The 27,399-nt window shown below is 60.7% G+C and overlaps 9 protein-coding genes across 9 annotated transcripts; 6 read left to right on the top strand and 3 right to left on the bottom strand.

Annotated features, from left to right (window-relative positions):
* Window positions 1-1,876: 1,876 nt before the first annotated feature.
* TRAVEDRAFT_120979 (exo-beta-1,3-glucanase) lies at window positions 1,877-5,495 on the top strand (the record flags this gene model as incomplete). Its single annotated transcript, XM_008038369.1, has 20 exons — window positions 1,877-2,073; window positions 2,127-2,213; window positions 2,275-2,301; window positions 2,357-2,445; window positions 2,552-2,761; window positions 2,905-2,943; window positions 3,013-3,030; window positions 3,118-3,148; window positions 3,255-3,295; window positions 3,358-3,381; window positions 3,437-3,460; window positions 3,511-3,901; window positions 3,950-4,055; window positions 4,107-4,335; window positions 4,403-4,492; window positions 4,551-4,663; window positions 4,735-4,858; window positions 4,923-4,999; window positions 5,072-5,207; window positions 5,272-5,495. 20 exons carry the CDS (start codon window positions 1,877-1,879, stop codon window positions 5,493-5,495), a joined length of 2,277 nt encoding a protein of 758 aa, XP_008036560.1.
* A 1,148-nt stretch (window positions 5,496-6,643) lies between these two features.
* Window positions 6,644-7,090, top strand: TRAVEDRAFT_119988 (uncharacterized protein; the record flags this gene model as incomplete). Its single annotated transcript, XM_008038368.1, has 2 exons — window positions 6,644-6,818; window positions 6,879-7,090. The coding sequence occupies 2 exons, from the start codon at window positions 6,644-6,646 to the stop codon at window positions 7,088-7,090; spliced, it is 387 nt and encodes a 128-aa protein (XP_008036559.1).
* A 445-nt stretch (window positions 7,091-7,535) lies between these two features.
* Window positions 7,536-8,691, top strand: TRAVEDRAFT_164517 (uncharacterized protein; the record flags this gene model as incomplete). The annotated part of the gene is made up of 2 exons (XM_008038367.1): window positions 7,536-8,042; window positions 8,104-8,691. The coding sequence occupies 2 exons, from the start codon at window positions 7,536-7,538 to the stop codon at window positions 8,689-8,691; spliced, it is 1,095 nt and encodes a 364-aa protein (XP_008036558.1).
* A 197-nt stretch (window positions 8,692-8,888) lies between these two features.
* On the bottom strand, window positions 8,889-16,161 carry TRAVEDRAFT_27775 (NADPH-dependent glutamate synthase). Its single transcript, XM_008037866.1, has 9 exons — window positions 15,384-16,161; window positions 15,105-15,316; window positions 13,665-15,045; window positions 12,303-13,603; window positions 10,544-12,246; window positions 10,307-10,491; window positions 9,503-10,253; window positions 9,273-9,440; window positions 8,889-9,210 (listed from the first exon to the last, which is right to left on the bottom strand). Exons 1-9 carry the CDS (start codon window positions 16,061-16,063, stop codon window positions 9,148-9,150), a joined length of 6,444 nt encoding a protein of 2,147 aa, XP_008036057.1. The 5' UTR covers window positions 16,064-16,161; the 3' UTR covers window positions 8,889-9,147.
* A 1,486-nt stretch (window positions 16,162-17,647) lies between these two features.
* Window positions 17,648-19,170, bottom strand: TRAVEDRAFT_45316 (WD40 repeat-like protein; the record flags this gene model as incomplete). Its single annotated transcript, XM_008038047.1, has 11 exons — window positions 17,648-17,685; window positions 17,740-17,817; window positions 17,874-18,022; window positions 18,083-18,204; window positions 18,264-18,335; window positions 18,389-18,495; window positions 18,552-18,595; window positions 18,657-18,769; window positions 18,834-18,909; window positions 18,966-18,994; window positions 19,066-19,170. The coding sequence occupies 11 exons, from the start codon at window positions 19,168-19,170 to the stop codon at window positions 17,648-17,650; spliced, it is 933 nt and encodes a 310-aa protein (XP_008036238.1).
* A 1,070-nt stretch (window positions 19,171-20,240) lies between these two features.
* Window positions 20,241-20,582, top strand: TRAVEDRAFT_45315 (uncharacterized protein; the record flags this gene model as incomplete). The annotated part of the gene is made up of 4 exons (XM_008038046.1): window positions 20,241-20,255; window positions 20,313-20,387; window positions 20,437-20,495; window positions 20,555-20,582. 4 exons carry the CDS (start codon window positions 20,241-20,243, stop codon window positions 20,580-20,582), a joined length of 177 nt encoding a protein of 58 aa, XP_008036237.1.
* Window positions 20,583-22,189: 1,607 nt separating this feature from the next.
* Window positions 22,190-23,383, top strand: TRAVEDRAFT_45314 (uncharacterized protein; the record flags this gene model as incomplete). The annotated part of the gene is made up of 5 exons (XM_008038045.1): window positions 22,190-22,463; window positions 22,542-22,684; window positions 22,754-22,946; window positions 23,005-23,157; window positions 23,223-23,383. 5 exons carry the CDS (start codon window positions 22,190-22,192, stop codon window positions 23,381-23,383), a joined length of 924 nt encoding a protein of 307 aa, XP_008036236.1.
* Window positions 23,384-23,918: 535 nt separating this feature from the next.
* Window positions 23,919-24,856, bottom strand: TRAVEDRAFT_118579 (uncharacterized protein; the record flags this gene model as incomplete). The annotated part of the gene is made up of 5 exons (XM_008038366.1): window positions 23,919-24,054; window positions 24,102-24,218; window positions 24,269-24,297; window positions 24,348-24,512; window positions 24,566-24,856. The coding sequence occupies 5 exons, from the start codon at window positions 24,854-24,856 to the stop codon at window positions 23,919-23,921; spliced, it is 738 nt and encodes a 245-aa protein (XP_008036557.1).
* A 291-nt stretch (window positions 24,857-25,147) lies between these two features.
* On the top strand, window positions 25,148-26,507 carry TRAVEDRAFT_57434 (uncharacterized protein; the record flags this gene model as incomplete). The annotated part of the gene is made up of 4 exons (XM_008038248.1): window positions 25,148-25,283; window positions 25,344-25,435; window positions 25,497-25,902; window positions 25,983-26,507. 4 exons carry the CDS (start codon window positions 25,148-25,150, stop codon window positions 26,450-26,452), a joined length of 1,104 nt encoding a protein of 367 aa, XP_008036439.1. The 3' UTR covers window positions 26,453-26,507.
* Between the last annotated feature and the right edge of the window lie 892 nt (window positions 26,508-27,399).

The following is a 27,399-nucleotide window of genomic DNA, read 5'->3' as shown; positions in this document are numbered from 1 at the left end:
AAGACCAGCAAATTTCGGACTGCATGTGTTAAGGAAGAACACATGAGCTCCGCACATGTGCGCACTGTTCTCATGGCTACTGATTCCAGTGGGCTCGCGCATCGTGCAGCGTCTGGGCAAAGGACAAGGATGACCCGGGCGGTAGGTCTCGGTGCCGTCACGATATTCAGTCCTGTGGTCAGACTCAAGCTTCACCCGTCCGCGGGCACCCTTCAGAGCGGAGACTGCACTCGGAAGCTGCCCCGCTACGTAAGGGTGGGGCGTCCCAGGGCGGAGAGAAGCCGCGGAGAGCTGCCAGCTTGTCAGGCTCGGATAGAGAGGGAGACGGTGCGTTTGCCTGTTGCATCACTGGCCCGACGCGCAAGAAGGAGGCCTGCGAACAGAGAACGATGGATGAGCAAGACGACGTGGGAGACCGGGCATCATATGCAGGAGGTAGCTGTCACGGGGCGGCGCGCTCGGTATGATAGTGGGGCTTCCCGTCCGTCTTCCTCGTGAAAGCATACGGGACACATCCTTGTGATGCGCGGCGCTGTCTGACACCGAGGAGGGTGGCCGACATCGTGACATTGGCAGAGCGCTGGCGAGATCAGGAAAGATATGACGGATCATACGCACTTGGTACGCGTGAATGATTTGCGCACCTCTGCAGCAGCCCTCGTCCATGCGCTGCAGAGGGCGATCCGGCATTCAAGTGTCGAAGTTCGGGGTAATCAACCTTTCAAGCTCAGCGCAAGTAGGGGCAAGGAACAAGGTACCGAGAGCGACGGTGGAGCTCGATCCAGAAAATGAATGGCAACCGTGGCCTGGCGTGCGGGATCCTATGAGGTAATAAGCATGCTGTTATCGAGAAAGATGGGGGAGATGCAGGGCTCGCAGCCGGATATAGCTGGCCAGCCAAGTCTGTAGTCGGGCGGAGACGAAAGGAACGCATGGGCACACCGCTTCGCTTCTCCTTCGACGCCCTTCGCGTCCGTCGGAGTGGGTGAAGATTCAAAGCATGTCCCCTTATGTGGTTCTTGAGACTCCAAATACGCCTATTTTTCACCGGCGGAGGGTCTGGGCGAACATGATTGAGGGGGCGGATCGGAGGCAAGTGTACACGCGCGACGGGTTTAGAAACGACAGCTCGGCCTCGGCTGTAGGCCAGGTACTGGCGGGGCTAGCCTGATGAGCTCTAGCGTGTGTTAAATCGACAGCGCGAGTGCGAGAGAGATGTGAAAACGGAAGGGCCGGAGCGTTGTGGCACGGAGGAAGCGATCCACCTACCATAAGCGCGTGTGGGAGACGGCGCGTGAGCAGGATCGTCGCGGGCGCCTGCCTTGTTTGCTGCGGCCCCCCATCTGGTGTGATCGCTCGAGGAGGACGACCTTGTGCTCCTACCGCGAAGAAAATCTGTTGCTACCCAGATAGCTACCCTTCGTGATCCCAGCATGGCCGCGCCTGCGCCCGAGGATCACGCTGGGTCCACATCTGACGCACCTCCGTCCCCGAGATCTGCTCGCACGCGGTTCTCGAAATTCGTCCACCGCGTCCACGACAAGTTCGGCAAGGCGTCCGGGCCTGAGCCAATGGTCGACCAGACCCGCCGTACGTCTGTCCAAAAGTGCTCTGCCGCGCTTCTTACGGATCTCGGTCTCGATGCATATTTCCTTCCCTGATCTGTCCCGGCCCCGTGTGCCTGCATGCTCATGTCACCCTCCCTCCGACGCTGCTCGTTTAACATGTGGCGCGCCTTCCTTCTCCCGCATGGAATGTATATAACCCCCGCGTCCGAACTCTTGCATGCCATCGGACGCGACGCCCTCCCCCGCTCATCATGCTCGCCTTCGCTTTGACTCTCCTAGCAGCGGCCGCTGCTGCCGTTGGGCCTGTCATGGCCTTGGGTTCGACATGTTCCAGCCCTCTTGGTCCCGGAACCGCCGCCCCAGGCGACGCGTTCTGGATGGAGACCATCAAACACCAAGGCATTGCTGCCTTTAACCCTACCCCATCGTCCTACCAGGTCTTCCGTAACGTGAAAGACTTTGGTGCCAAGGGCGATGGTGTCACCGACGATACTGCTGCCATCAAGTAGGTTGCACACTCACATCCAGTCTATGTGTGCTTACCCCTTGCCCCCCCAGTGCGGCCATCTCTGCCGGCGCCCGATGCGGAGGCGGCTCATGCGACTCCTCCACCACTACGCCTGCCGTTGTCTATTTCCCCAAAGGGTACGTACGCCTCGCGTCCATGTGACCGCAACCGCGCCCATCTCACTTCTATCTCCCGCAGCACATACAAGGTTACTACGCCCCTCATGTATGTGTGCAATTCGCCGTGCATCCCACCGCCGCTGACCCGCGTGCCCCCGCAGCGCCTACTACTACACGCAGTTCATCGGCGATGCGCGCAACGTGCCCACGCTGCTCGCCGACGCGAGCTTCGTCGGGATGGCGGTCATCGGTGCGTGCCGCGCTCCCACCCCACGCGCACCCTGAGAACCCGCAGGGACGCGTGGTCGGGCCATGACCGCGTGCCCAGTGCTGAATATGTTTTGTTTTTGGCGCAGACGCGGACCCGTACATCCCGGGCGGCGGCGGGGCGCAGTGGTATGTCAACCAGAACAACTTCTTCCGGAGCGTGCGCAACTTCGTCATCGACCTGCGCCAGATGCCCGCCAGCGCGTCCGCCACGGGCATTCACTGGCAGGTCTCGCAGGCGACGTCGCTCATGAACATCGTCTTCGAAATGAGCACCGCGGCCGGCAACGCCCATCAAGGTATATCACCGCTTTCCTAGCCTTCTTTCTATTCGTACCTCTCGCTTGGACGCCGGGCGCGCGTCATGCGCGTCCCACTCCACGGAGGCTCTTGTGCTGCAACTATGCGATATGACGTCAAGTGCTCACCTCGGATTCAACAGGTATCTGGATGGAGAACGGCTCTGGCGGATTCCTGGGTGGTACGTACTCTGTTCCGCCCCACATCCTAAAATAACTACATAGGCTGACGTCTATTTCCCCGGTTCCAGATCTCGTGTTCAACGGAGGTAAGGCACCAATTCACGCGGCGCGTCATACGGGTTGAGCACCTGTGCGCATTGATGTACGCTGCTGACGCAATTACGCATCGACAGGCAAGTTTGGCATGTGGGTCGGGAACCAACAGTGCGTATCCGTCAATCTGACATCTGTTCCGTACACCTTCGCTGCTTTTTGGCGTAAGGCCTGTCATTGCGGAAACGAGCTAATGTGCTTGATGCGCGCTTCGCAGGTTCACGGTCCGCAATGTAACGATGAACAACGTCGACACTGGTGCGTCATACCTTCTTGCTTCGGTGCTATTTGCTGTACTGACGAATACGCCTGTCATACAGCTATCTTCTCTATCTGGAACTGGGGTGAGTTTCTTCCCTGCTATGGGCCGCTCTCACCGTAACTGACGTTTCAATGCAGGATGGACCTTCCAAAGCGTCACTAGTACGTCCCCTCTGCCGGCCTTCCGAGAACGCAGAGCTAACAGCATGCAGTCAACAACTGCCAGGTCGGCTTCGACCTCATGACCGGCGGCACCACGCAGGACACGCAGACGGTCGGCGCGATCGCCGTCATCGACGCGACCGTCTCGAACACGCCCATCTTCGTGCGCAGCTCCGCGCCCTCGAACGGGAAGCTCGCGGGCTCGCTCGTGCTGAACAACATCCGGCTCACGAACGTGCCGACCGCGGTCGGCGTCGTCGGCGGCGCGACGGTGCTCGCGGGCGGGACCACCACGATCGACACCTGGGCGCAGGGGAACGTGTTCTCGGGCACGGGCGCGAACGCCCCGGCGCGCTTCGCGCAGGCTAATGCTCCTTCGCCTAACAAGCCGGCGAGTCTGCTTGACAGTGCAGGACGGATCTTCGGGAAGACGCACCCTCAGTGAGTACTGATGAATGAAAGTGAGTAGTAATGCTCATTGCGATATAGGTACGAGGCATTCGCGGTCAGCCAGTTCGTGAGCGTGCGCGACCAGGGCGCGAAGGGCGACGGCACCACGGACGACACCGCTGCGCTGCAGGCTATCTTTAACAAGGTATGACACTCCCCGCCCTCACATTGGCCATGACTAACCCCGCAATCGCAGTTCTCGGGCTGCAAGATCATCTTCTTCGACGCGGGCACGTACCTCGTCACGAACACGCTCACCATCCCCGCGGGCACGCAGCTCGTCGGCGAGGCGTGGAGCGTGATCATGGGCGGCGGGAACGCGTTCGCGGACCAGAACAACCCGATCCCGGTCGTGCGTGTCGGGAACCCGGGCGATGAGGGCGTCACCGAGATCTCAGACATTATCTTTGCTACGCGCGGTCCTGGTGAGTCTGAACGCGATGATAGTGGTCTTTACGCACGAGGAGGCTGGCGCTGATTGTTTTTCTATAGCTGCGGGCGCGATCGTGGTCGAGTGGAACGTGCACTCGAACACGCAAGGTGGTGCGGGTATGTGGGACACACACATCAGGCTTGGTGGTGGTAAGCTATGGCTCCTGCAGTCCCGAAACACTACAGTCGCTAATGTGTGCGCGTACAGCTGCTGGAACGAACCTGCTCATCAACAACTGCCCCGCCGGCTCTAACAACGCGGCTTGCTCTGCGGCCTTCATGGCGCTCCACCTCACGCCCCAGTCGAACGCGTACCTCGAGGTCAGTGCCTCCCATGTCCATCGCAGGTACCACGCCAGGACAGACGCTCATTTGAATTACGCGTGTTACAGGGCACGTGGGTGTGGCTCGCAGACCACGACCTCGACAGCGGAGGCTCGCGCCAGACGACGCTCTTCAGCGGCCGTGGGATCTTGTCCGAATCTCAGGGGCCGGTGTGGATGATCGGCACTGCTTGTGCGTACCTTGTGTATCTTCTAGGATCGTTTTGCCGAGCAGGTACTGATTGCTTTGCTTGCAGCGGAGCACCACACTCTTTACCAGTACCGCCTAGCGAACGCGGCGAACCACTACATGGGCTTGATACAGACTGAGACGGTATGTGTTTTTATCACGGGTCTCGAATAAACTGTGGACGAGGGAAACTAAATTATGCGCATGTGCATCCAGCCATACTACCAACCCGTTCCCGCCGCGCCCGCACCGTTCTCGGTTAACAGCAACTTCAACGACCCGACGTTCCCCAGCGGGCAGACGTCTGCCTTCGCAGTATCGATCTCAAACTCGCAGGCCATCACCATCTTCGGTGCGTTCCCCCCATGCATCCATACTGTGTCCCCAATTCAAAGCTGACATGACTGGATGCACAGGCGCGGGCCTGTACAGCTTCTTCCAGAACTACGGGCAGGCGTGCCTGAACACGAACTCGTGCCAGAGCCAGCTGTTCGACATCGACGCTGCGTCGGGCGTGAGCGTGTACAGCCTGTCGACCGTCGGCGTGACGTGGTCGCTGAGCGTCGCCGGCCAGGGCGTCGTCCCCGCGAGCGCGGGCCCGAACGGGCTCGCGGACACCGCGACGGTGTGGACCAAGTAGGAGGGACGGGTGTGAATATTTGACGACATGCACGACGAGCGACGAGTATATAGACACGAGAGTGTGTAGCTGTGTTTTATTTGTATCGATGTATCTTCTGGTTATGTATGGTATAAATCATTTGAGGCCGCTTCGCATAGGCTCAGGGCCGAGGTGTGCACCAATGCCGTGTTGTGCGGACTGTGCTTCGACACCCCGCTCGCAGCGGAGGTTCCGTGCATGATCGGCGGATGGTGGTGTTCCTCGCTGAGGCCGGGCGCTGAGCTATGGCCTGTGATGAGAGAGAAGAGACCTCCGTCTGACGTCGAAAGCGCACATTCGGGATGCCTGCGCAAGCCAGTCAGATCCAATTGCAGCCCGTGAAACGGTATTTGGACTCACATAGAAGTATCATTTTCGATATTTGTTCTGGCAATCCTGCGCGCCGAGTTTGGCGCGATTTGCCAATAAGCGTTGCGCCCGCGCTCGAGAAAACCTATGCGTAACTGAACATCACGACACACGAAACGCGTCGCTCGTTACAAGGCCCTGCCTGGTACTGATCTGGCCCGTCATACATCGACATGTGCGCGCTGGGGCTGGGTATCCCGCGGTTCCAGGGCACCATGGCGCATTGTCGATTGTACTGAAGTGTATGAGGACATCTGCGTGAGCGCGCTGTAGATGAATTACCAATTCGATTGATCATAGCCAACGTCTAGAAGCCGCCGTCGACGTAGATGTGCGTAGTTGAGCTGACCGAGCAAGGCTTGAGGGAAGCAATTGGGCTGGTGGTGGTTGGTTGTATCTTGAGACTTAGGGCTCCGGAGAAGACAGAGGAGGCCGGCCGAGCGGCCGACCTGTCTAGAAAGTGTGCCCGAGATCGGCGTCTCGAAGTAGTGTTTCGGTGATGGTATCAAGTCACCGCCGCCGAGACGGGCCGTGGGTAAGTCTAGGTAAGTTCGCAACGCCCGGAGGAGTCACTCCCGCTGATTTCATTTAATCATCCACTTCTACGAGTCCTTCGTCCCTACGACCACCAGCTCTGTTGTACTGCCCGACGACTTCCTTCTCAGGCTTCTGCACCTATCACGACACACCCACCTCACGCATACACTACCAACATGGCTTCCTCGACCGTGTCTGACCCCGCGTACCAAACTGCTGCCATGTCGTACCCCGAGTGGAAGCGCGAGGCGACGATCCCCCAAATCCTCTTCGGTCTGCGCTGTCCGTACGGCAAGCCCTCTTCCCCCGTCGCCCGCTTCTTCTGGCGGCGACGCATTTGGATCGAGGCCACTTTCGCGCTCTCCATGATGGAGCCCTGGGAGAGGTTCATCGTCAGTGAGTATCGCATGCAAGTATGTCCTAGCTCGCATTCTGACTGCCCGCGCACGTCTGCAGTGTACGTGGTGTATGCCATCCTGCTCGCCCTCGCGTTCGCCGCCTTCTTCTACCTCCCGCACCACCTCTCCTTCCTCCACGGACGCGCCGCATACTACCTCTATGGCAGCGACGCTGCGGGAGCCGCCGACTCGCTCATTCGCCTCCGAGACGCCGCGAGCTCGTTTGGGTCGAAGGTCCTGAGTCGTGCCACGGGCTCGTCCGAGCTGTGAGCTACGGTGAAGGTGATGGGCTAGAGAGCGGATGTTCGTCGGTCAAGTACTGCTGCGAGGGATTGGCTGGATGTTAGACTTTACGATATATAATATGCTATTTTGCTAAGGACTGGGTGGAATGGTTGTTACAGCATATGCCGCAGTGCCTCCGTTATACTCTGCCTACTTCTCATAAGCCCCGAGTCTTCCCTCCCGCTCTCACTACATCTCACTCCGGTCTTCTCCCTGCAAGCCCAGAAGACAGAGGAACGAGCCGCCACAAGCGCGAGTGTGGTTCACGTGACTGACGCGTTGGGCCAAACAAGACCAACGCGACGCGACGGCGGTAGTCAACAGGGCCGGGTGGCAATTGATCACTTCCCGCATTGCCTCGTGTCTCCCTCGCCCTCTCCCTCTATCTCCTCCTCCCCATCCCGCCTGCGATACCTGAACAGAGCTCACCATGCCCGCCGGACTCAAACGCACATACAGCACCCGCGCAGCGAAACCCGCGCCGCCCTCATCTCCACCTTCCGAGCTCACTTCCCCGCCTCCGCTCAAACGGAAGCGGCCGCTCGCCGATCGCCTCACAGGAACCAACACACCATCCAAGAAGCCCCGTCGCGCCCTGGGCGCGTCTACCTCGAAGGCGAAGGCGGGCGACACCTCTGCAGCCACAAAACCGAAGCAGGGCAAACTCACGCAACTACACTTCTCCTTGGACACCCCGACGCTGCGCACATGTCCGCTCTGCGACCTCTCGTACACACGCGGCGCGCCGGACGATGAGACGCTGCACAAGGCGCATTGCGCGCGCGTCCAGCGAGGGCTCGAGTGGGGACGCGAGGAACAGCGCGAGGCGGAGAAGGCGGGCGTTGAGGAGCTCGAGAGCAGCGTGAAGCTTCCAAACGGCGCTCGCGGACGGATTGTGTGTTTCCGCCCGGACGTCGGCGGAAAAATTGGAGCGAAGGTGCGCGAGTTTGCACCGGTTGTTTATGTTGGTGCGCGTTGGTTGACGCGATGTGCTGCAGCTCGCGATCCTGCTGGACACGATCCGCCTGGCGCTCTCGTCTCCGCCGCTATCGCCTGCGGTCCTTCAACGATCGAAGATATACCTCTTCCTTCTGTCTACACCAGGCACCACTACGACGCGCGAGAAGATCGTCGGATGCGTCGTTGCGCAACGCATATCCACCGCTATGGCCATCGCTAACCCCGCCGAGCTCTCCCAGTCCTCATCCCAGACATCCTCCCAGGAATCCTCAGCCACAGCCTCCCTACCCTCTTCCCAGTCTGAATCTCTCTCCGCATCCCTCTCTACATCCTCCCCAGCCCCTGCGCTGCTCCCCGTTGACTCTGCGTCGAACCTCTACGTGCACCCCGCACCCCTCTCCACTCCGCTCGGCATCCCGCGACTCTTCGTGTCCTCCGCGCACCGTCGCCTTGGCATCGCCTCGCGCCTGCTCTCCGTAGCCGCGCAGACGTTTATTCTCGGATGTCCGCTCGACCCCGCCCGGGGCGAGGTCGCATTCACACAGCCGACTGGGGCCGGAAAGGCCGTCCTCGAGACCTGGGGGCGGGGCGGCGTGCGTATTTACGAAGAAGAGCAGAATATGTGAAGTCTCGGCTGGGGTCTTAGGATAATGAACTCAGCGCTGTCCTGTACATTTATCGTTGCTTTATATCCCGCACGTAGTTTTGGACGATATACCTTTTAGACATAGTATATCATACGTATCCGTCATGTATTCGTTTTGTCGAGTTGAACCCGATAGCAATGTCATCGTCTTGAACATCACCCACGCACACACCAAAGAATGAGGGAGAAAAAGATAGTGAGATAGATTTATACAAGCGATACAGCGTGACGAGAAGGATGCCCAGTGCGTATTCCGTACATATTTGCTTGTGCGAACGACAATATATCGTACCCGCCAGAGAGGTCTGCATACTAGTAGTAGTGTACTTTCCTGCCGCCCCGCTCCCCGGGGCGGCCCACGACCCGCGCCGCTGCGCACCGTTTGTTTTACAACCGCGTCCGGACGGAAATGAGAGAAGAAGGGGGCCGCGGTGCCTTAGGCCTCGACCTCGAGCGCACGCGCGCCGCCCGTGAGCGTCGTCGTGGGAGGGATGAAGGTCTGAAGGAGGGTGTCAGCATCGATGTACCCAAAAGATGAAGTAGAGAGAGGGGTGCGCTTACCCTCGTCTTGATACCGCCGTCGAACGGTAAACGGGTAGAGCCGTTGCTGAGCCATGCATCGACCTCGGCAGCGCAACGGCGACCCTCTTGGATACCCCAGACGATGAGCGACTGCCCACGTCTGCAGTCACCCGCCGCGAACACGCCATCGACAGTCGTCGTGTATTTCTAATAGCGCGAAAGATGTGAGCGAATCCGTTCATGTGAACATGGTTGGCGAGGATACGTACGTTCTTGGGGGTCTGGATGTTGCTCCGCGCGTCCTGCTTGACACCGAGCGACTTGAGCAAGTCCGCCTCAGGGCCCAGGAAACCGAGCGCGAGGAACACGAGCTGCGCGGGGAAGAACTTCTCCGAGCCAGGCGTCTCCTCCATCTTCCACCGGCCGCCGCTGTCCTTCGTCCACTCGACGCGCACCGTGTTCAGACCCAACAGCTTCCCGTCATCGTCAACGACGAACTCCTTCGTCGAGATGCAGTACTCGCGCGGGTCGTTCCCAAAGTGCGCCGCGACCTCCGTGTGCCCGTAGTCCGTGCGGAAGATGCGCGGCCACTGCGGCCACGGGTTGTCGCGCCCGCGGCCCGCGGGCGGGCGCGGGAGCAGCTCGAAGTTCGTGACGGACTTCGCGCCGTGGCGCATCGCGGTCCCGATGCAGTCGTTGCCCGTGTCGCCGCCGCCGATCACAATCACGTCCTTGCCCTTCGCGCTGATGTAGGACCCGTTCTGGAGCTCCGAGTCGAGTAGCGACTTCGTGTTCATCTGCAGGAACTCCATCGCGAAGTGGATCCCGTCGACCTCGCGGTTCGGGATCTTGAGGTCGCGCGGCCATGTCGCGCCGGTCGCGCAGATGACGGCGTCGTGCTCGCTGCGGATGTCGTTCGGGTCGACGTCCTTGCCGACGAAGGTGTTGGGGACAAAGGTCACGCCCTCAGCCGCCATGAGATCGATACGGCGCTGAACGACAGACTTGTCGAGCTTCATGCTGTAGTGGGTGTCAGAGACGAATCTACGGAAGGAGAATCTCGAGACACGTACTTCGGGATACCGTACATGAGCAGACCACCAAAGCGGTCGTTACGGTCGTAGACGGTGACCCAGTGGCCGGCCTTGTTGAGTTGGTCGGCAGCAGCGAGACCCGCAGGGCCAGAACCAATGACGGCGATCTTCTTGCCAGTGCGGAACTGAGGAGTCTTCGGGGCCATCCAGCCCATCTCGAAGCCCTGAAAAAGACGTCAGCATACGGTACATAAAGAATGTGCAATGAATGTATACCTTGTCGATGATCGCGCACTCAATGCTCTTGATACCGACGGGCTGCTCGTTGATACCGAGCACACACGCGCCCTCGCACGGCGCAGGACACACGCGGCCCGTGAACTCGGGGAAGTTGTTCGTCATGAGCAGGCGGTTGAGCGCGTCCTGCCACTGGTTCTTGAACACGAGGTCGTTCCACTTTGGGATGATGTTCGAAATCGGGCACCCGGTGTCGGACTGGCAGAACGGCACGCCGCAGTCCATGCAGCGCGCGGACTGGTACTTGAGCTCGTCGTCCGTCAGGCGCGTCGAGATCTCTTTCCAGTCCTTGACCCGCTTGCGCGGCGGGCGGTACGTCTCCGTCAGCCGCTTGTACTTCATGAACCCGCGCGTCTTGTCGAGCTTGTGCAGCCGGCTCTTCGTCGTCGCGTCGTCCACGAGCGAGTCTTCCATGTCGCCCACGTTGGGCTCGATGCGCGCACGGGAGCTCGCACGGCTCGCATGGGGGATGGGCTCCTTCGGGAGGAGGATGTCCTCGAGGCCCTCGGAGGCGAGGTCGACCTGGGACGCGGTGCGCGAGGGGACGAGGTCGATCACGCTCTGGCGCATCTTCTCCTCCTTCTGCTTCGCGAACTGCTCCTCGAGCACGCGCTTGTAGTCGTGGGGCATGACGCGGACGAAGAGGGGAAGCAGGTGGTGGAAGTCGTGCAGGACGCGGTCGGCGACCTCGGACCCGGTGTAGTGGCGGTGGTCCTCGATGAGGCCACGGAGCTCCGCGATCTCGCGCGGGTCGGAGACCTTGCCGAGCTCGACCATCTCCATGTTCACCTTCGACGCGAACGTGTGCGCAGTGTCGAGCACGTACGCGATACCACCGCTCATACCGGCCGCGAAGTTACGGCCAGTGGAGCCGAGGACGACGACACGACCACCAGTCATGTACTCGCAACCGTGGTCACCCGTGCCCTCGACGACGGCGTTCGCGCCCGAGTTACGGACGGCGAACCGCTCGGCAGCGATACCACGGATGAACGCCTCACCGTACGTCGCACCGTACAAGCAGACGTTGCCGATGATGATGTTCTCCTCGGCCTTGAACTGCGACTGCTTGGGCGGGTAGACGATGAGACGACCACCGGACAAACCCTTTCCGACGTAGTCGTTTGCGTCGCCCTCGAGCTCGATGGTGATACCGGGCGCGAGGAACGCGCCGAGCGACTGCCCAGCGGAGCCACGCATCATGATGTGGATCGTGTCCTTCGGGAGGCCCTCCTCGCCGTACAGCTTGGAGACGCGGTGCGAGAGGGACGTGCCGAGCGCGCGGTCGGTGTTCGTGACGTCGCACTCGATGTGCACGGGCAGGCCCTTCGTGAGCGCGGGCTCAGACTCGTCGATGAACTTGTTGTCGAGGCGGATGTACAGCTTGTGGTCCTGCGGGCGCACGCGGTACGTGGCCGCACCGGGGCGCATCTGCCAGGCGGGCTTGAGGATCGCGCTGAGGTCGAGGTGCGCGGTCTTCGGCGTGCGGAGCTTCTCGTCGACCTTGAGCATGTCGGCGCGGCCGACCATCTCGTTGATGGTGCGGAAGCCGAGCTTGGCCATGTAGCGACGGAGGTCCTCGGCGATGTAGTAGAAGAAGTTGATGACCTGCTCGGGCTGGCCAGAGAACTTGGCGCGGAGCTGGGGGTCCTGAGTAGCGATACCGACAGGGCAAGTGTTCACTACAGACCATCGTCAATAAACACGTACCGCAATGTCCGACTGGAGAGCAACTTACGGTGGCACTTCCTCATCATGATACAGCCCATAGCAATGAGAGGCGTGGTAGCGAAGCCCCACTCCTCAGCACCGAGAAGAGCAGCAATGGCAATGTCACGACCGGTACGGAGCTGACCGTCAGTCTGCACCGTAACACGGCCACGCAAGTCGTTGAGGACAAGCGTCTGGTGCGTCTCCGCAAGACCGAGCTCCCACGGCAGACCGGCGTACTTAATACCAGTCCAGCGCGAGGCACCGGTACCACCGTCGTGGCCGGAGATGAGGATGTGGTCCGCCTTCGCCTTCGCGACACCACTGGCGACGATACCGACGCCGACCTCAGACACGAGCTTGACCGACACACGAGCACGCGGGTTCGAGCACTTCAAGTCGTAGATGAGCTGCTTCAAGTCCTCGATCGAGTAGATGTCGTGGTGGGGCGGGGGCGAAATAAGACCGACGCCGGCCGTCGAATGGCGCGTGCGCGCGATCGACGTCGACACCTTGTGGCCCGGCAGCTCACCACCCTCGCCGGGCTTCGCTCCCTGCGCCATCTTGATCTGCAGCTCGTCCGCGTCCGCGAGGTAGTTCGAGGTGACGCCGAAGCGGCCGGACGCGACCTGCTTGATCGCCGAGCGCATCGTGTCGCCGTTCGGGAGCGTGAGCGACCGCTCCGCGTCCTCGCCGCCCTCGCCCGTGTTCGACTTCCCGCCGAGGCGGTTCATCGCGACCGCGAGCGTCGAGTGCGCCTCCATCGAGATCGAGCCGTACGACATCGCGCCGGTCACGAACCGGCGCACGATCTCGTTCCAGGGCTCGACCTGCTCGATCGGAATCGCGGCCGCGTTCTCGTAGCGGAAGTCGAGAAGGCCGCGGAGATGAACCGCGCGGGTCTGCGCGTTCGCGTTGTCCGCGTACGCGTCATACGCGCCCTGGTTCTTCTCCCGGACCGCGTCCTGGAGGTTGGCGATCCCGGACGGGTCGTTGATGTGCGCCTCGCCGCCGGAGCGCCAGTGGTACTCGCCCGACTCTGGCATGCCAGGGGGCAGAACGGTCTCACGCGAAGGCCAGCCGCGCTCGTGCATCTCGAACGCATCCATGGCGAGAAGATCGAAGGTAGCACCCTGGACACGGCTCGCGGTGCCGACGAAGCACTTCTCGATGACCTCCGTGTGCAAGCCGAGGGCCTCGAAAATCTGCGCGCCCTTGTATGACTGCAGAGTCGAGATGCCCATCTTGGACATCACCTTGAGAATCCCGCCGTCCACGGAGTGGCGATAGTTGTCCATTAGGTCGGTCAGGGTCTTACCCTCTTTGATCCTAGAGCCAGAGAGCGCGTGAGCAGCTGCTTCCATGCAGAAGTCAATCACGGAACACTCACAATCCTTCGCGAACGACCTTGTGGATGCACTCCATCGTCAGCCATGGGCAGATAGCATCCGCACCGTAGCCCAGAAGCACGCAGAGGTGGTGGACCTCACGCGCCTCGGCCGTCTCGATCATGAGTGCGACCTTCGCGCGCTTCTTCTGGGTGACGAGATGGTGGTGTACACCACCACACGCAACCAGGGCGGAGAGCGCAACGCGCGAGGAGCTAGTGTCGCGGTCGGAGAGGATGATGACCTTGATGCCATCGTCGATGGCCTGCGTCGCCTCCGAGCAGACGCGCTCGAGCGCCGTCTTGTACCCCGGAAGACCGTACTCCTTGGGGAAGGTGATGTCGATCGTGCGCGAAGGCCAGGTACCGTAGGCAGACTTGAGGTTCTTCATCGCGTTCATTTCCTCGATCGTGAGAATGGGAGACGGCAGCACGATACGGTGACACTGCTGCGGGTTCATCTCGAGCAGGTTACCCTCGGGACCGACGTAGCACTCGAGCGACATGACGATGGACTCGCGGATAGGGTCGATGGGAGGGTTCGTGACCTGTGCGAAGAGCTGCCTGAAGTACTCGTAGATGAGACGAGGCTGCGACGACATTGCCGCGAGGGGCGCGTCGTTACCCATAGAGCCGAGCGGCTCCTTGCCGTCCGAGAACATCGGCAGCATGAGCAGGTTCAGCTGCTCGACAGTGTACCCGAACGCAAGCAGCTTCGGGTCGGTGCTGAGTGAGAACTCGTCGATAGTCGGGGCCACAGACGTGGAACGCTGAACGCGCTTGACGATCGTCGGGACGTTGAGCATGTTCGACTCAATCCATGACGCGAAGTTCTGCTTGCGCGCGGTGTTGCGCTTGAGCTCCTTGTCATCGACGATGCGACCCTCCTCGGTGTCGACGAGCAGCATGCGTCCGGGCTTAAGACGGCCCTTCTGGATAACTCTCTCCGGGGGAATGTAGACGGCGCCGACTTCGGACGCGCAGACAATGATATCTTCATCGCTGACGACGTAGCGGCACGGACGGAGACCGTTACGGTCCAAGTTCGCACCGCAATAGCGACCGTCACTGAACGCGAACAGCGCCGGGCCGTCCCACGGCTCTTGAAGGCACGCCGCCCAGCTGTAGAACGCCTTCTTCTCAGGCTCCATCGTCTCGTTCCCTTGCCACGCCTCGGGAATGAGCATCATGACCGCCTCGGGGAGCGTCAGAACACCGTTTACGGTGAGGAGCTCGAGCACGTTGTCGAACGCCGCAGAGTCGGAACCACCGGACTCGATAATGGGGTATAGGAGGTCCAGCTGGTCTCCGAACAGAGACGATGAGAGCACACCCTCGCGGGCGCGCATCCAGTTCCTGTTACCGCGCAGGGTATTGATCTCACCTGATACGTACGAAATCAACGAGCTGCCTTATATGAGGAGGCGGCGTCTGTGGACTTACCGTTGTGTGCGGCCCAACGCATGGGTTGCGCACGGTCCCAGGACGGGAAGGTGTTCGTAGAGAAACGCGAGTGCACGAGCGCGAAGTGCGCGCGGTACAGAACATGGTTAAGGTCGTGGTAGTAGTTGTATACTTGCGGCGGCGAGAGCTGACCCTTGTAGACGATGTTCTTCGAGGAGAGCGAGCAAATATAGAAGCCCTTCGAGAGCGAACTTAAGACAAACGGGTCCGGTACTTAAGCTTACGTTCATAGCGGGTGAATAGGGGAAGGGGACAAACATGTTGTGCGTCGCATGCTTGCGCATGATGTAGAGCTGACACTCAAAGTGCTTCGCATCAAAGTTACCGCCACGCGCGGTAGTACCGTCACCGTAGTGAGAGCGCAGAACCACGAAGGGCTGCAGGATAGCAGGTTCCTTGCTCGCCGCGGCGGGCCCCAAAATAGTACCGTCCGTCGGGACCTCCCTCCAGCCGAGGACGCGGAGGCCCAAGTCGTTCGCAATCTTGGAGAACATCGCCTGCTGCTGCTGGAGGCCGACGGGGTTGTTCGCCTTGAAGAAAACGTTACCGACGGCGTACTGGCCAGGTTCCGGAAGCTCGCAGCCGATGTCCCGCTCGGCCTCACGCTTGAAGAACAGGTGGGGAATACCGGTCATGACGCCCGCACCGTCACCGTCGCGGCTGTCTGCACCGGTGGCGCCACGGTGGGTCATGGCGCACAGGAGCTGGCGGGCGTCGGAGACGATCTTGTGGGACTGGTCACCCTTGATGTGGCAAATGAAGCCGACACCGCATGCGTCCTTTTCATAGTCGTTCATGTACAGGCCCTGGCTGGCGGGCAGCGAGGAGTCGAACGACGTAGGGTCGCGTTCGACGGCATCGAAGCCATTTTGCGAATCAGACTCTGGGGCAGACAAGGAAGGCGGAGGGGGATCGGCGAGGCGATCAGCGATAGCCATAGAACGCAGGGAGAGATCTGAGGGTGATTGATGGGAACTGCGTGGAGGAGGGCGCGGACGCGGGGACGCGGGGACGCGGGGAGGATGGTGGTGGGCGGAGGGAAGGGGCGTTGCGCGCTGGAAAGGACGACGACGGGGAGCAGCCAAAATTTCTAGCGGCGAGGGCGAGTCAGAGTGTCCAGGACGCTGGAGTCAGTGGGGGAGCGTTCAGAGACCGCCCGCCGCCTTCACCCGAGGGGCGAGCGTCCGATCGCCTTCCCGCCACTTTCCACCCAGCTTCAACCATCTAGCAGCCCTTATCTCATCGCCGGCCAATCACAGCGCGCACAGCTCAAATTCACGCCATCTCATTCCGCATCTCATCTTATCTCGCGGGACCCCGCCCGGAGCGGCCGCAGCCACCCCCGCTCCCCGATCTCCGTCCCGTCCTCCTCGGCGCCCTCGCCCGCTCCCGTGCCACACCCGACCGGAGCCCTCCCCGACCGTCCACAGCCCAGTCTCGCCCGCGCACCGTCCTGCTTGCCCCCGAACTCAGTTGCCCTCGAGCGCGCCTTCGTCGTATGCCAGAACCCGCGAACGTCTTCATTGAACCCGCGCGCGGCTGCCGAAGCTGCTCATGATCGTCCAGGAACGGCCAAGGAACAGCCCAGCGCGCGCACCCCTCGCACGTCAGTAGCCAAACGTGTATCCCTTCCCCTCCCCCACTTCCCCCATTCCGACCCCGACGTCGACGACCTGCGCTCCCCGAAGCGTTCCCAGCGGGCGTATCTTTGTCCCCGGCCCTGTGCGATGCGCGCCCCCGCATGAATCGCGGGAACGCTCCTACGCCCAGAGGCTCCAGAGCCCCTTGGACTCTCCCCGTCTCTTACGTCGGAAAAATGTCCCAGAGGCGTGCTCCGCCACGCGACGCCCCGCCCGCGCCCTCCCTCCACACGGACGCTTTCCACATATCAGAAACCTCGGATTTTCCCCACTCATGTCCCCCAGCGTTCCCATCCACCCTTCGCGGACTGAATGTGGACGCGACGAGACCGAGGGCAGGTACGGCAGCTCCGTGACGGATGCCGTCCACCGTTCCTGCCCTCCGCGCGCAAAACTCTGCCCGACGGCTGGTAAGTAGCCCTCGCGCTCCCACACCGCGGCCGCGACGAGGACCTGTCCCGCAGAAGTGTGATCGAGTCTATTCCCCTTCTTGAAGCTTCGCTGCGAGCCCCCGTACCATAGATCGCCATCAGGGCGCAATTCCATCAGATCGAGCCGCCGTGCAGGGCCTCGCATGCTCATCTATGGCATGCGTGACTTCCACCTGCTATAATGCGGCACACCTCGGAAATTTCAGAGTGCTGGCCAGCCTAGAACAACTCGTGCTGAGGTTCCTTGGAAAAGAAGTCTCAGGGCAGGCGCACCGTGACGTACCGTTGGAGGAACTCCCGGCCACCAAGGGAAGTAGTTCCCATCCCGAGGGCCGCAGACAGCGCGGCTCGAGACTTCGCAAGAGAACTTCAGAGAATACATGCCCGCCGCCGACGCCCGAGCAAAGTCGCTGTGTGATACTGTACACGAGGTATCCGGGGTGCAAAAAAACTAACCAGCCCCATCGTGCAATGCGCAACACACGGCCGCTGGGAAGGTCGAGCGTGAGCGCGCGTTCGGTGACACCATGCGAAATTACTGACCCTTCTGATGTCCGTTGTATTGTCGTACGGTCTCTCCGGTCGACATGTCCCATAGTCGCGCAGTGTGGTCCGAGGAGGCTGGCACGCAATTTGTCTCAAGGTACAGCGCGAGGACGGTCCGAACGTGTACGTACCGGTCACCAAGTACGCCGAGTCCGCACTGAACGCGCAGTCCCATACCCACCGTTGGTGCCCCTGCAAAGTCTTTTCCAATTTAAATTCGTAGTTGGGCGTTATTGACCAGATCTTGATGGTCGTGTCGGCAGAACAGGTCGCGAGAAACCTGCCCAGAAATTCGTTCAACGCTCCTAAATAGGTACAGAGAAGCGCTGTGGACACTGACTTTACGTCAGGGCTTAAGAGGAGCCGAGTGAGGTACTTGTTGTGCGCTTGGAACATTGTCACGGCCTGGAATCTGGGCAGATCAGATCGTTCCTCGTTGATTTTCCAGACGTAGCATTTCCCCTACGCCGATACAGGTTAGCGAGACGATCATGAGAAATGGCAGGCGCACGAGCCTTGACGCTTCCCGCGACGAGGCAGGAGCCATCGGAGGCAAGGCTGATAGAGCGCATCGGAGTATCACCCCCGGGAGTCTGGGAGATGGAGCGGTCAGCATCATATGGGTGACCATGCAGCCAGGACGCACCAGCTCGTGTGTGCAGATATTCTCCGATAAATCCCACTGCTTTATCCTCCCGGCCTGGTCGCACGAAATCAACTCCCCTTGATTTGGGTGCACTACGACGTCGTTAACTGCGCAGCCGACGCGTCAGTCGGACGCGAACAAGACTGGGGCGAGACCGTCCTACCGGGTGCTTCATTATCGTAATTACGGTGGAGATGGCTGTTGCTCCTGCGTGTTGCGAGGCCACAGTCTTAGCGATCGGACGAGCGGACTTGCCACAATTACGCACCGTAGATCCCAAATCTTGATCGTCCCATCCTCGCTTCCCGTTACCAGCCACTTCCCTTCGCTGTGGAAGCAGACGGCGGTGATGTTACCGTTGTGGCCTTCGAATATCGCAATCTGGTGCGCGCGAGCAGTTCGGCATTGAGTAAGGGCGGACGTCATGAAGAACGGGGCGACGCACCGGTCCCGCGGAGGGTGCAGCCGCAATCTCGTAGATGTATGCCTTCTTGTGGATGGCGGCCGCTAGTAGGCGTTTGCTACATGTCGCAGACATGAGCCTTTAGGGAATGCCCAGAGCGAGACGCGTCCTTACTCCGGAGATATCGCTAGGCGGTTGACTTGCTGTGGGGGTGGCACCACACGAAATGAATTATAAATGATGTGTCTCTGACGCACGCAGCGAACGGCCTCACTCCAGATTCCCCGACGCGGGGGATGGTGCGGGAGCATATGCCACTCCAGGCTTCCCAGAAACGGATTTCATGGTCATACGAGCCGGTGACGAGAATGACGGACATATCGGCGCGAGCGGGAGCAGCAGTAGTGGTAGATCTTGAGCTTGTAGACGAAGACTGCACAGGCATCCCGAGCGTCGCGTCGACGTCGGGCGAGAGGGAGCTGAGCGGCCCTCGCGCTCGGACTGCAGACTCAGTGGCTGGGGTAGCTGGATTACGTCAGCGCTGCCGCCATCAGACGGGGCGGTATCCGGTGTGCGCGAGTTGCCTAAAGCGCCTGTGCACTCTGCTTTGCACGCGCATGCATCTGCGTCTTCTGCTCGTCGTCATCCTCGCCATGCTGGATCTCGCGTATTCTGATTTTGACTTTGGCTTCATGCCCAGTCTAGTCGCTTTTCCTGCCGGCGGCTCGAATCGAAGATTGTAATATTAATTCCACTGCGCTGTGACGCCGTTACTACGCAGATGCACCGTGGTGAACACACTCAGACCCTGCACAGACGCCAGGCTTCCCCCCTTCTCAGCTAGGCCGGCCGGTTTGTTAGGCTTAAGCTCTGCGTCATGGCGCAGACCTATGCTTCAAGCCAGGCCTCGTGTGCTCTGCCAATCAAATCAGGCAGCGAGCATCCCGGGTCACCAATTCTGCGCAGTCTCGCCGTGTCAACCCTGGTTGCAGCTCCGAGCCCACCAGGCCGGTATCTTTCCTCACCCTCCCGCGAAGCACCTCTATCTGGGCTATGGATTCCCAACCTCTGCTCTGGACCCAGCCTGCCTCTGCGCTCCCTGACTTGCATGCGTCCTCCCCCTCGTCTATACTTCTCCCGGGCGATCCGCCATCGGCGTACGTCCTGTCCCCGGGATTTCTCTCGCTTATCCCTCTCTGCACTCGTCCACTCGCTCGAACCCTCTTTCTGACCCTACCCTACCTACCAAAATAGATCTCCCCTTTGCAACTGAGATGATGCACCAAGCGTCCTTCCATGAGCCACGCATACAAATGCTGGCCCGATCCATCCGCCGTCCAGAGGGTTCAGCGTCGTCACCTTCTGCGCCTCCAGTATAAGAGAGAGCACCATGGTCGCTCTAGGTAAGCCAACACACCCACACCCACCGCACCACACTCACCGACACTCATGGACCCCTTCCCCGTAGGTGGCTCACAGAGCATCCTCGGGGTGTGCCTCACTGACCTGACCCGCCGCCAGATCGGAACTCGCGTCTTCTTCCTCGAGGGCGGGAAGACTCGCACCGGCACAGTGCAAGACACCGAGACCATCGAGGTGAGCGTGTCTCAGGTCCCGTGTGTCGGCTTTGCTCACCGGAATTCAGGGTCTCCGGTTTGTCATCATCAAGCTCGACGACGGCAACCCAAGGCCTGTGAAGCTGCCGTGCGTACCTGCCTTCCCTTCCCGTCCTTCCCGAGGCTGATTAGATTTAGTTTGTCCAGTGTCAACAGCGTCTCAAAAGCCAATTGATCCCACCCGCCCTCGACGGCCATGGCGCTCATGGCACTCGACCAAAAGTACTATCTTCCGGGCTCGACGGACTCCTACTAGACGTCTCGCGCACACGCACATTATTATTCTCCACGGACCTCTTCATAGATGTATCGCTTCCACGCTCTGCTGCTCTGTCGTTGTATTCTCCATGGCCGGCTTAGACACTATTCCCGGACTCGCACTGTATACCCGCTAGACATATACACCATATTTGGGACGCTCACGATATACACATCGGTTCCGAGTGCACGCATCGCGCGATCGGCTTTGGACCCCATTTCTCGCGGAAATCATGGATTCACTTGCGCGTTCCGCCGGACGTTTCTGCGACCAAGCGGGGGCGTGCTGGACGAGGACGTGCCTCGGCCTCCGAGAATGATCCATGCAGACCAAGGACGTATGAGGTCTTCGACGCGGAGACGTCGACGTCGAAGGGCCCTCGCGCCGTCCTTCTCCTTCCGCGAACACCACTGCCGCTCGCACGAAACACGAGCCGAATGTCCGAGGCGCTCGTGGCTCGTCCAATCTCAAGCGCGCTTGGGCTGCCGTTCCAGCCTGCTTCCCACTCTCTCGTACCCCCGCCGCTGCGTGCATCTTGACCGCAACCCCCGACTGCGACTGAGAGGCCCTCAGCTCCACCTACACCCCATGTATCGCAGACTCCGCTATCGCCCTCCTCGCACGTTGGTCTGCTAAGATGCCTAGACGCACTAAGACCTCCTCATTTCGCCTTCTCCTCGCCCAAGGCGGGTTGTCAACTGACCTCCTCGCGCATGCTTCGTGATGCGCCGCGCTGCTCCTCTTCCGGTGTACGCTATCAGCTGCTGTTGAGCTGGTTTCCCGACGATCTTCCTCTGAAGGAAGCGGCCGCAGAGGGCGTGGGCAATTGCGTTCGAGGATCCACTGGAAGACCGGCTGCGATGTCCGCATCGTCCACTTTGTGATGGCCGGCTGCTTTAATGGTAGTGGTGCCTTCCTATCTCATTCATTCCAGCTGAGCATGCAGATCATTTCGTCCTCGACATGGTACTGCTGCTGTCTTTCTTGAGGTTCGTGCGTTCACCAGGACGTAACACCGTCGGTGTACGTGTTCCACTCCTTTCGATCCCCTTTGACCCTTCTATCCATGTACAATCTCTGGAGGGTCGTTGTGCGATGCATCTGAGTATATTACATGTGTGCCTGCGACCCACAGTATGCCCCAGGTGTCGAGCATGTATCACGGGCGGCCGACAAAGTAATAAATGAGCAATTGAATGGGCATGGGCCGCTCGGCGATTCGGTATACACTGCCGCTAACACACACAAGTGTGCTACGCCCTCAGATGAACTCTTGCAGGTACTTAGAAACCATGCTGAATGAACGTCTTTGCCCCGTCTAAGCAACGCTATGATCGTACTTGCCTTTAGTGGTGTAGCACGGCCGCCGAATCTAAGCGCCCCACGGAGTGCTCTGAGCTCGTGCATGCTGCCTCTCGTTCGAGAACAGTGAATGTGATTTGCTGCTTTCTCACCAACCCCTAGCACACTCGTCGCTCAATCTCCGCCGACTGACATTCTGGGGCACCCACGCAGCGTATGAAATGCCAGCACTGACCGCTTCACTGCCAGGACTCCGCAACACCTCCACCGCGGGCCAGGACGGCGCGCGTCCGAGCACCCTGTTCTCGTCCGTCCTGCAGCTCTGCATTGAGGTGCTGTCGTGTATCTACGTCCCGCTCCTGCTCAAGTGCCTCGCCCTCTCGCAGGGTGTCGCACGCACGGCCCATGAGCTTCTCAGCCGATTTTTAACCCTCCCTCCCTGCCAAGTCTACCCGCCCAGAGAAAGCGCCGTCGTAATCGTTGGCGGAGATGACGGTGCGTTCGTTCCCTTGCAGCTGATAGGAGGCGATCACGGGCGTGCTGACGCGGGCGTACCGCCAACGCGCCGTGCAGACATAGGCAGGCACCTCGCGCTCACCTTCTCCGAGCAGGGCTGCACGGTCTTCGCGCTCTGCCCTGACCAGCCAGCCTCAGCCCCAGCCTCGCCGGCGCAGAGCTCGCGCGAGGCCGCCCAGGACGCATCGAACGTGTCTGCAGTGAGGACCCTTCCCTCTGCCGCCTGCCGCCCGCGCTCGCGACGCTGAAGCTGAACCCCCGCGCGGCAGCTTATCCAGGAGTGGCACAAGAGGATAAAGAGATCCGGCCGTTCGCCGCGGTGGGGCCTGCTCGCGCCCATCGTGCTCGACATGAATTCAGGGGCGCAGCGCGCGCACGCGGTCGAGACCGTCGACGCCTACTGCGCGACGCACAACCTCCACCTCGTCGCGGTGATCGTGCTGCCGCCGAGTGCTCCCGCCCGTATGTGGGAACCCGTCGTCTGCGCGTCGACCCTGATTTACACGCACCCACGTTGAAGCTCCCCAGCCGCAGCCGCTCGCGGGCGGCGCGGCGGACGTCGCGGCCTGGGCAGAAGTCGTCCGCCGGTGCCTCGTGGCGCCCATATCCGTGGTGCACGGCTACTCCAAGCTGCTCGCGGCAGCCTCTGGGCGGGTCGTGCTTGTGCTCGCATGTGAGTTATTTCCAGCGCCTCTGCCTCCTTTCCCCGTGCGGCGTGTATCTCAATATACTACGCAGCCGGCGATCAACTCGAGATGCGCTCTGCACACTTGCATGCACTCGAATCTGCCGCGCAGTTCCTGCGCCGGGAGTGGGGATTGTTAGGCATCAGAGTCGCAACTGTGTCGGCTGGGCCCTTCGCCCCGGCGTCCAAGCAGGCGGACGATGCCGCGAGGTAGGGCTTCCCTGCTCGAATTTAAACCTTGTTACCAATTACCAACCCTCGCGCGCGTACCACAGCATACCAGGAACCCTCGCTTCAGGCGGGCATGGCGGAGGTGAGCGCTACAGTCTGCCGATGCGTGCTCAGATGTTTGATCGAAGATGCCAGACCGTGGACCGGGCGTGCGAAGCGTCATACGGGATGTGCTGCGCCCCTTCGCTGTTCGGTATGAAGACGTATGGTGCACTGTAGACGATATCGTCCGATCGAGGCAAGGACTTACGGCCAACGGGTGCAGAGCCGCGCGCTGACCGCTCTGCAGGTACCCTAGAGAGCGTTACGTCGTTGGTCTCCACGCAGCCCTGGAAGACGTGTACCAAGCGCTGCCCGCGGCCATCCATTTGTGTCTTCTGCGTCTGGAAACCTACCACCGGTGACGGCATCGAAGTCGTCTATTCGCATGTCCCTTGCAATCATACGGCTGCAATACGAGTAATCTACATGGACGCTGGACGAGGCGGGTACTATGCGTCTCCTGCCGTTTTCCGGTCCTATGAGAAATAAGAAGCGATGAGACCATATGGCTTTACACGAGGCGAAGTGCTCACCCGAATCATAAGACTCAAGCGCTGTCGACCGTCAGGCTTCCCGAGAATAGAATGTTGATAGTTGTATCGGATGGAATCGCTGGGAAGGCGTGAAGGCCCGGTCATAAACAGGCACGGATCACTGACCGCTGTAAGTACACACTGCCGGACGGGAGTGGGAGTTCGTAGCGCTCTTCGGGGGAAGAGGGATTTTCCAGCCGAAGGATGCGTTCGTCGCCCAATGAAACGCCTAGGATCCAAGAACTGCAGAGAGCTAAGAAAAGGCGTTGTACGTTGTAAGCGATGGGACCCACCCGCTGGCCTCTAGATTGTCAACATGTGGCTAGAAGACGGTTGAATATATTATGCCCCGGGGTGCCCAATGCCACACACCATGATCTCGCCGCTAGACGCCAGGTGCAGTATGTGGGTTTGTGTATCCTCATTAGGATGCACCGCGCGGAGCCTCTCAAGCAAAGGCGGTAATTCGGGCATGTCTTCCGGCCAGGAGGTGACGTGCATCTCACGGTAATACTTGATTACACCGTCGAAGTGGCCCTAGGAGTGTATCAATCTTCTGTTGCAGGATTCTCGCCCGGATATAGACCCACCTCCTGGAAGTCATACAGTTCGTCTGGTAGGAAGAGTGCCTGGACCGGGTCTTGAGTAGTAGTAATTGGGGGCGTCCTCAGGAACTCTCTTCTTCGGCGACGAAATCGACTTCCTTCCATAGAATCTAATTTCCGCAGAGCTGCTCGCAGCAGCGTGGATTGCTCCTGAACGGTGAAGAAGTCCGCATAGAAGGCGAAGTCTCGTGGCAACGGCGCGCCGCTGAGCTGTCGAGTGAATAGGTGTGAGCTGACCGCCCCGCAACGCCGTGGTCGATCCCTGCAAGCCGGCATTGCGTTGAGGGGAATGCGAGCAAGGGATGGGCGCATGCCGAACCGGGAGCTGACGGTGGAAGCCAACCTTGTAAAGAGAGGGTGCACTGCTCAAAGTGCGCGATCGAGAATCTTGGTGCACATCATCGCGGAGTGCGCGCCGGGGGATGCCGGGCGAGTCCTTTGTGGCGCCGAGCGCCTGCCGCGTCGCTCGTCGGCTCTGCTGGGCGTCTGTCGAGCGTCTCCCTGCAGCCGTCTGCCACCAGCCAGTGTGTTCCCGCGAGCGGCGAAGCACTTCATGCTTGCGTTTGCATGTCGCACAACGCTGACGATGGCACGCAACAGCAACAGTCCTACTCCGAGCTCTATGCTGCAATAGCGCGCACAGCTACCCGCAGCCTCGCCCTCTACTTCTCCCGCCCCGTCAGGCTCTTCAGGCCTTCGAAAGGTGCGCAGCCCAAGCTCGCACAAATCGCGCACGGCAACTTACCAGCCTATTCGTTCCCAGTGAGCGGTTGGCAGTCCCTTCGCGGGCTAGCCGATAGCCATGGCCAGGCGCTCTCGCCCTCGTACCTCTCGTGGCTCGTCAGGGAACATGGGGTATGTACGTCTCGCGATCTGTGCCCCTTCCGCCGCGTCTCATCTCATCGCGGTCCGCAAGTGGCTGGTGATTCCGAAACACTTCCTGCCGCCGATGCTCGTCAACGGCCTCCTAGGCTTCGTGCTCTGGTCGACCTACACCGAAGCGTCCAGCACGCTCGAGCCCTACCTCGCCTCGCATCCCACCACCCTCGCTGCTATATCGGGCGCCACAGCCGGAGGCGCACAGGCCCTGCTCGCCGCCCCGGCCGAGAACATGCGCTTCGCGCTCGAGGGCACTTCGCGTGCGACGGGGTGGAGCGACGCGTGGAAGGAGGTCTTCCGGCGCACGGAGCCCTCCTCGGACCTGCCGCGCCAAGAGCGGCTGCTCGAAGCGCGCCAGGTCAGGGACTGGATGAAGGAAGTCGGGGAGATGGCAGGCCGCGGCTGGGAGGGCTGGGGCTGGGGGTGTGCCAAAGATATCTGCGGTAAGCCCGCGCCCGCTCGCTCGTTCAATCCGCGCTCTGTCCGTCGTGTCCGCGCACTCATGCCCGCGCACGTAATGCAGGTTTCGCGGTGTTCTTCGCCATCTTCGATGTCACGCGCCGGTGCGCGATCGAGACGAAGACGCTCTCTCAAGAGTTTTTAGAACACACCCCCGCGGCAGACAAGCGACCCGGGGGGCTTCGCAGACATACGCCGAGGATAGTACACGCCACGACGCTCGTCGCGGGCGGAGCGATCGCGGGCCTCGCGTACGAGCTGACCTGCCGTCCTTGGGACGCCGCTCGCAAAGCGGTGCAAATCGACAGGCTGGCCCGCGCACGCGACCAGCACTCCATCCCGGCCGTCATCCTCCGCAAGATGCACGAAGAGGGCGTGCGGTCGTTCTTCAGCAACCCTGCGCACGTTCCGCACGACCCCTCGGCATCGCGGATGCGCCGGCGCATGAATGCCGCCTTGCGCACGCTGGGCCGTGTCGGACCCTGGGGCGTTGGCTTTCTCGTGTGGGAAGCGTTTGGACCAGGCATATCTTAGCTACATCAATCGATGCTCTCGATCTACACAGTACTATACTCGTTTCAATTGATCTTTGTCATGCTCGTATCTACCTGGTATTCAGGATAGCCGTATACTGGATGTCGGTACCAATGCGGGGGCTGGCGATCCTGGAGCCTAGCCGGGAGCCAGCGGAAAGCCGGTGTATCCGACACTCCAGAGTCCGCTGAATCGCGTCAACTGGGACACACAACTAGCCTGCCAAATGGAGGTGCGGGCGCCCACAAGTGCTGGCTCGGAGGACGAAAGGAGGACGCTGCTCACGCTCCGGGGTGACGCGTTGTGTTCCCCGACTGTTCCCCGCAATGCGGCGGCGCTAAGCGAAGATCGTCCCCATTGGCTTCGGAGCAGAGAGCAACGATCACGGACTAGAACCGCAATCGTGAACCCGACATAGGACGTGTCCGGGCTCCGGGCGGTGTGCATTTCCTGTCTGGAGGTGGTAGTCAGAGCGTAGTGTGGAGAGGGAAGGAAACTCTGAACTTTCTGGGGGATGCGTGGCCGTCGTGGCGCGACGTCGAGCGCAGGAGGGTCACAGTTACGCGCTTCGCCGGAGTCGAGTGACCAAGTTCGGAGGGAACCTAACTCGAACGAACGGCGCTCACTCGCCTCAGCTCGCATCTGCAACTCGAACTCCGGCGTCGCCGTCGTGTCGCGCACTGCGGCCGCACCAGCTCCAAGATCCTCTCGACGATGTTCGCATTGCTCCACCACCCTCGGGACTGTACACGCGACCATTGGTCGGACGGCCTATACATATGGGGAAGGCACAGGTCAGACTGCGTATTCAGTTCGACATCCGCGACCACCAGTGGGCGCGGTTCGGGTGCACTTACGAGTCTCCAACGGCCCGCCGCGCTGTGTGCGCAGCCCTGGGTACCCGGCTTGGCCTGGTGGTGCTGACCTGTCTCGGGGTGTGCGACATC

This window comes from Trametes versicolor, assembly GCF_000271585.1.
Source record: "Trametes versicolor FP-101664 SS1 unplaced genomic scaffold TRAVEscaffold_4, whole genome shotgun sequence".
NCBI classification, from domain to species: Eukaryota; Fungi; Basidiomycota; class Agaricomycetes; order Polyporales; family Polyporaceae; genus Trametes; species Trametes versicolor.
The sequence above is the reverse complement of the archived record's forward strand: the minus strand, read 5'-3'. Positions and strand labels throughout refer to the sequence as shown.